Source organism: Notothenia coriiceps, unplaced genomic scaffold (assembly GCF_000735185.1).
Source record: "Notothenia coriiceps isolate Sejong01 unplaced genomic scaffold, NC01 NC01_scaffold00034469, whole genome shotgun sequence".
Lineage (NCBI taxonomy): Eukaryota > Metazoa > Chordata > Actinopteri > Perciformes > Nototheniidae > Notothenia > Notothenia coriiceps.
In genome coordinates, this window is record NW_011367170.1 from 32,987 (window position 1) to 40,782 (window position 7,796).

Below are 7,796 nucleotides of genomic sequence, written 5' to 3' on the forward strand. Positions count from 1 at the left end.
TTGAACACTAGGCAGGCAAAGATACAAAAACATCAGAAAGCTAAGTCACATAGCATTAAAGTGCACCTACCATGCTATTATTAGGCAATAGCATAGGTCTCAGATATATACAAATATATAAAAAACATGTCTATGAAGTGTTTTGCTGAAAATGCCAAACAGATCACCCACTCTAGCCATGCCTCATATCCCTCTATTTCACTTCCTGTTTCATAAGTGCTGATTTGGGGTATAAAGCTGTAAAAAAAAAAAGATTGATAAAAAAAAAGGAGGGGGCTGAGCTCATGCGGGACCCGGCAACTACTGTCTAAACTAAATACTGCGGTGATGAAACGCCATATCATGGATTATCAAGGATTATTTCTGAAACAGTATGGAGCTCAAAGGCTTTCTCAATTGCCGGTTATACCACAAGGTGAGTTCCTTTTTATTTCCTGTTTCTTCACACACATGCTCTCCAGTACAGGTTAGCTCTGAGTGTTAGCGATGCCAATGTAAACACCGACCATATTACGTCCAAAACAGTCGGGCATTGTTTCTGATAGCAACGTTTCTGATAGGGCCATCGGTGTAAAGCCAATCTATTTGAGATTTGGGTACGGAGGAAAAGAGAGAGGGTTTTATTTTCTGACGCTGCGTGAGTTCCCCGACACACCAGGGACACATACCGTATCCACATAGTCTGCCAGCAAACTGCTGGAACAATTCAACCACATTGGCTGCAATGTGCACATAATTCTAATGGTTGTAGCAACAACATGTGTCTTAAACAGCAATCCCATTTTAAGTGGACAGGACAGACACTTGTAGTAAGAATTACATCGCCACACTTGTAGTAAGAATTACATCGCCTGTCATGTATGGCAGGATTTACTGTGGCAGGGCCAAGAGTCACTTATCAAACTTTACCCAGTCTGCCGAGAGAAGACATCGGAGGTTCAGGCGGTTGCATCCCGTTCCTCAAAGGACCAGCTGACAGGATGATGAAGGGGTCCATCCGGTGTATGTTTGCTCTACATCAGCCCAGGTCACAGGGGACGTTATGGTACGCAGTCCCGAACTGAGCATGCGAAGGATGAAAAATCCAAAGCTTCTTAGCAGACTTGAATATTACATGGACACAAACCCCTCAGTTTAATGTAGAAGCAGAGGTATACAATCATACTCTTGTAATCAATCTTCAGAGAATATGAATGGGAGGAAATTGTGATTCATCAAGGTGGAATATTTATTATTTAGGTACTAAATTGCAGATCCTTTCTCTAGCTTTTACGGTTTTTAATATCTCCTTGTTGTTTTCTCTGCATGAGCTTTACACTCATTACTCTGGGACTTAGTTTATTTTTGCCCCAAGAGATAACTTTGTCTATATGCCTTAAGTTGTGCTTTACTCCACATTATGCCAGACAACTATTAAAAGAGATCCCAATAAAACCAAGCTTAGACACTTCAAAACAATGAAGACTCATCAAAACAAATTGTATTTATTTATTTAGAATCCAAGGCATTTTAGAATAAATATTTTGTCTTCTTTTCATTCAAAGGTTGTACATTAAAAGATGTTCTTCCATCAATATTTCACAACTAGTCTGACCTGAAACTCTCAAGCTGCTCAAGAATCAGTTAATTGACTAAAACCTAAATAAATAAAGATAATTAAATAGGGGTCGCCTATAATACCCCCTTTAGTCAGCAAGGGTTAACTGTGGGGGAAAGAGAAGGATGAATAAGTTGGACAGTAGACATTAGCACTGTGCTGGCCTTATTCTTCATTACTTGAAGATACGGAAGCAATACTCACCAAGGGCCATACTAAGAGGCAATGGAGGGAGAAAAAAACAATTAAACAAATGCAGGAGCAAGCTAATGACTTGATGAAAATGCTACAGAGATCAATCAATAGACAAATGCCAGACAGATAAATAACACTAGATGAGTCTGTGGGAGGAAAAACATTTAGGAAATGGAGAAAAGTCCAGAGGGATAACGACGAGGGAAAACAATGCTGATGTTGATTTGGCGATTTTCTGACCCTATGTGATTGCGTTTGATGTACTTATTAATGACTAATTATCTCCAAGGGGAAATTATTATGTGCTACATTTTAAGACAAAGTACAATTTTTCCCACAAAGTGGCATTCATCTTCTGGGGACCATGAATGTCTGGAAAAACCTTGGGTGAGCCATCAAGTAGATGTTGAGATATTTCAAAGGATATGTGAGAACAGAGGATCACCAAACCCAAAAAGGGTAATCCTCCAGGCACCATGATGGTCTGTATCCAATTTTGTTGCTATCCATTTCACAATTGATAAGATATTTCCCGAAGGTCAAAAAATATTAACTTCATGGTGTCTCTAGATCAGGGGTGTCAAACTCAAGGCCCGGGGGCCAAATCCGGCCCGCGACTTCATTTTATGTGGCCCTGCAAGAGCTTGCAAATAATATAATACGTTTATCATACGGTTACATGCCGCTTTACAGAAGCATGTTGCCAATAAACTACATGTCCCACAATGCATCTCATTTTGTGACATGTGCACTGAAGAGACTTGCAATTATTTGCCCTAGACTTTTGCCTTCAGACGTAGTTAATTATGAAGTTATTACCCAATCCGATAATAATCCAATGCAGAGGCAATAATGTAATATAATACATTATTTTATATATATTATATAGTCTTAAAGTTACAACTGGCCCTTTGAGTGCAACCATAATGCTAATGTGGCCCGCTATGTAATTGAGTTTGACACCCCTGAGCTAAGAGATAGAGATAGGGAAGAGAGTGAGAAAGCAAGAAATCCATAAATCAGCAAATGGAAATATGATCTGAACTACAGATAAAACAATTGATACATTTAAGAAAACTGAAGAAGACTCACTGAATTAATTGAATAGTTTATCGAGTAAAATAGTGAAACAATAGCTGTTTTGGCTTTTCTAAAATGTGAGGATGTTGTCTCTCTTTCTCAAGTTTAAAAGATATGGAAGCTGGATATATTGGGTTAGACAAAACAAGATATTCTAAGATGTCATTTTAAACTCTGAAAGCTGTATTTTGTAGCTTTTTTCCGACATTTTACAGACGCAACAATGGTACGATACGGTACACCAATAAGGCAATTCGTTGTAACAATTTACTGCATGTATGAAAGTGGCTGTGTGTTCATTAAACTGTATATATCGTGTATCCCTCCTTGCACTTACCATTCCATACACAGGCACTTGCGGTGTGTTCATGGGGAAAGCCATGGGAGCTGGAGCCTGTAGGAAAAGCACCAACAAAAAAGTCAGCAGGTAGAAAAAGCAAAAGCCACACCTGGGTCACATATTGTACGGCTTTTGTTAGCATTCAGCTACCATGGAATAAAGGACTTTAATGGACAGGAGAGCAATTACAGTTTAAGCGCTCTATTAAATGTAAAAACACACAATGTATCGTATGTGCGAGGACTGGAGAACACGTTGAATGCTGATAAAGTGCGGGCATTAGGAGCGCAACAACACAGCGTGAGGCAGAGGTACTTAGAGGATTCCCACTGGGAGCAATCATTACAACTGCTTTAAAAAGGGGTGGCTCAATAGGACGGCGTTTAGCCCTGCCCTCCTCACTCCACAAATCAAATCCACTACGGCTGAATGGGCCTCAAATTCAACGTGACGGGCAATTTGTAGCCGTCGTTTACAACCCACGCACATTCCCCCTCAAACAAAAGCTGCCGATTTCTGCTCGGCAAATTGGCAATTCATATGGAGCGAGTGTTTGAAGGTGCATTACAGCGAGTGCACCGGAGGAAAATCAGTTTATAGAGGCGAGGATGCATCGCAGGGTATAACAATCTATCACAGGAGTATTCATATTAACAGAGATTTGTCATTTCACCTGACAGCTTCTTTCAAATATAGCAAATAAGGATCTGTGTGGGATTTGGGTTTACCTGCAAGCATTTTATATATGTTTCAGGATAACACCAGCGTGATTTCCCCCCCACCCCCTCCCCCTGCCACATATACGTGTTCAGTATTTGCTGCAGTCGGAGTTTGAAACGTATTTTCTCCGCTGCAGGCCGTCCCGCTCACCCGGAAGTAGGCGGCGGGCTCCCACTGTTTTTAAGGAAAGCCATTAAAAAAACAGCTTGCAGAAACACGCCGCTGTCTTCACAAACCCAATCCATCACCGTAAATGAGACAACGGAGGCATTTTTCTTGACGTGACTTTATAACTCCTCAAACATTGCCGAGTATTAGAAAGTACAGCTCAGAGTCTAACAGTGCACAGAAATGAAGAAAAATGTACAATACGCAGTAATTATCCGTGTGAAACCATATATTACTTCAACAGTCTTACCTAATATGATGAAATACATAAATCAAAAGCAACAAAAGGTCTTTTTTACGTGGGATAATTAACCTGCACTAGTATTATCCTTTAATTGCTGCTTATGCAATGACGCATTAAACAAGGCGTTTAAGAAATAGCGCGTTACGCTGGTTGATCTTAAAAAAAAACGGATCAGGGAAGTGTCTGCAAGCATTTCTACTTATTTTCCTTCCTTATAATACAATCCCAAAAGAAAAATAAACAAATGTAACTTCCTTTTGACTGAAATCATACAAATGATGATGTTGTCAGTGTCTGCTTCTACTTATTTAAATATAGGCACCATTGAAAGCATGCCAAATGAGCCATTAGCATTTTGTGATTTGTTATTTAATACGTTAACAGGCGCTGGTTTACTTTGATACTGTAAGGAGCTACATCTTTCATAGCTTGTAAACGGTGTCAGCCGAATCTCGTAACATATCATGTCTGTTTGTTCACATTTGACTGAGTTATTGACTTTTATTAACACTGAGAATTTGCTTAACTCAGCACTTTTCCTAATGTCTCTCCCTTTAGGTCTTTTCTATTTATATTTAAAGCAACACAATATATTCCATGCATACAATTTCATCTGTAATTTGTATTACTTTACAGTCTGTTTAGATTCTGGGGCTTAAGGTGTTATTTAAATGAAGCTGTGATTCATCTACAGCATATTTTTAACCTCATTTAGGACAGATTTTGAGTTGCCATCCTAAAGGTCCATGTGTCGCACTGGAACACACCGCAAAGACTTCAGCCGACGGCCAAGAAGCACGTACGAGCTGCGCATCCGTGAGTGGCAATAACTCTCCTTACCAGCAGGCGGCGGTAGTGTGTATTCGTCATTCAAAAGAGGCAACAACCTGAAGACAGACTGCGTGATAACCGAGAGAAGAAGGAAAGACTGCGTGATATAAAGAAACAACAAATAGTGCGTTCCATTTTCCTCTACAGCGAGAAGCTCACGGGGCTTTCCCGAACCTGTGTCGAGAGCTGGAGTTAAATGAAATCTCAGATTTGCCTTCTTAATAGTTTGTTTGGGTCGCTCACTTCCGTTTCGCTTCTCATGCACTGATTCGCTAAGCTGAACAGCCAATCAGAGGGATTTATTTATTTATTTATTATCGGCACGGCCGAAAAGACACGACGGTGCGGGACACACCAAACACACCAATCTGAGTAGGGCGACACGACGCTCATCGACGGCCTGACATCTATCGACGGCAGAAAATCGGCTTGGTTTGGGACTCAAGAGTGCAAGGCCATAATTAACAGTAGAACTTTTATTTTTAAGGGATTTAAAAAACAACAACGCTCTGTTGTACAAGCTAAGCTTTAAAAAGGGAGGACAGGAAGTGATATCTTGCTTAAAGAGCTAAATCTAAAGGCCTGTGGTGGGGTCAGGTGAACAGGGATCTGATCTCAGGAGGAAATCGATGTGATCGATCGGGGATCCGCCATTTCATTCCTGCCTATAGGGAGCAGGCTGTGAAAGCTGATCAGAACCATTGATCAACCAGCAGGAAGGGAGGAAAAATAATCCAATTCAAGCCAAAAGACTTGAATTAAACCCGTCAGATTTCTCACTTGGCGGCTGTTTGAAACCACGATGAAAGAAATAACTGACTGTACTTTCATGTGCACCTGAAGCATGATTTATTCAGCGAACCATCTGTCTCCGAGTTTAACTTGGCTGTCTTTCAGGTAAAAAATGACAGGGCATCACTTTATTTTGAAAGCATGACAAGAAGAGAGCTGTTTATGCACCACTACACCTTCTCCATCTGTATTTGTGTCCATCTGTCTTCTGCTGTCACGCTTTACATTCATGCGTTTGTCTGCATCCGTCTTCTCATTCTCGACCTGTGTCTCGCTGCCAGTGTTTTAATTCAAATCTGTCCTTTCAACATCTTTAAATCCCGACTTCCAGAGCTGAACTTTTGCCGTCTCCTTCTTAAAAAGGCAACTCTCTTCTCGCTAAGCTTCCTCTGACCTCACACGACCTGCATGTTTAACTGAAGGTGAAGACGTGAGGAGGGCGTTGCAGGATTTCTGTCTGGTATTTTTAAGCGAGCACAGACGTTGAGACTTCTGCCGGGGGGAGTCTCAGATGTGGGAGTTTCACTTATCATGCATGATACTTGATTTATCCGCTGCTCTGCGACGCGTTATATATCACTGCCAGATGCGGCTATGACTTTTAAATCATGTCTGGGCTCATGGAAGTCATGTTTCCTGGTTTTGAAGTCTTATTTATTGACTGTATATTAGCTTTTTCAGGGACAATAACGAGCAGCTCCATTAAAGGAGCCCTGTAATGCTAATTTTCACATTCATATTTGTATTTTGTGCATCTACTGTGACATTTTTCCATTATTTAATGTTCAAAAAGTGCTGCTCTGGTGAGTATTTGGGCTGTGTTTCTAGTCGACTGAAAATAAATTAGTGTTTGCTTATCGTAGTGTGCAACAGCAACAGTCACTGATGTTTTTCTTTTTATAGTGTTTGGACAAATATGAAGGTTTATAGCACAGTGAAATGGTGTAATAAAAAAAAAAAGGTTTTAAATCCACAGGCGATATTTTAGTAGTAAAAGTCAGTTGATGTTTTTCTCATTTAAAATGGTATTTGTTGACAATAAGAACAAGAGAGTATATACCAGGCTTATCCTTTCAAAGAAAAAAAAAGTGATAGTGTGTCTGACTTCCTGGTATCAGACAGTTTACTCAATGCTTACATAACTAGCACCATTAGCCTTTAGCACAGAGGTGAGAGGGCGATTTGAGGAAACTTGGCAAGAACAAATGTGACTTTTATAAAGAAACTTGTCTCCATAGAAAACAGAAAGAGAAAGATTGAGAAGGAGACAGAGGGAGACAGCAAGAGGGAGATTGAAAGCACATTATATGAGTCATATAGAAGTGATTAAGACTTACTAAAACAGGCATAAGTACTTACATAACTAGTATAGAACATTCCATTCTGCATCAGGACGCAACAAGGAAAAAAAGACAGAAGACGGAGAGAAAGAAAGAGAGAGAGAGAGAGAGAGAGAGAGAGAGAGAGAGACAACGTGATACAGGGAGAGAAGATGGACGAAAATGAGGAATGATGAAAATGTTGTGACACAAGAAGATAAGAGAGAATAATGTGAGAAATATTAGTGAAAAGAGCGGCATATGGTGGGTAGGATAGTCGAGAAGAGGTAGAAAGATGCAGAAAGAAGTCAAAAATAAATATGAGGTCAAAATACGGACGGCCAGATGTCAAAGGTAGTGCGGCGAAAACAGGACGAACAGATGACCGCGCGAAACGAGAGAAAACAGGCGAAGAAGGGTGCATGACGGTGCAGAAACAAAAGGAAGAAATGCATGAAGAGGACGAGCGGGACAGGAAGGAGAGGTGAGAGGGGGTGACAGCAGAGGGGG

At 40.5% G+C, this 7,796-nt stretch overlaps 1 protein-coding gene across 3 annotated transcripts in view; it reads right to left on the minus strand.

Annotated features, from left to right (window-relative positions):
- The window catches only part of LOC104962174 (phosphatidylinositol-binding clathrin assembly protein-like), a 32,978-nt gene that overhangs the window by 12,708 nt on the left and 12,474 nt on the right, over positions 1 to 7,796 (minus strand). For all 3 annotated transcript variants that reach the window (XM_010790572.1, XM_010790573.1, XM_010790571.1), the window contains exon 4: positions 3,210 to 3,266. In XM_010790572.1, coding sequence (XP_010788874.1) covers positions 3,210 to 3,266 — 57 coding nt within the window. The remainder of the gene's footprint in view (positions 1 to 3,209; positions 3,267 to 7,796) is intronic.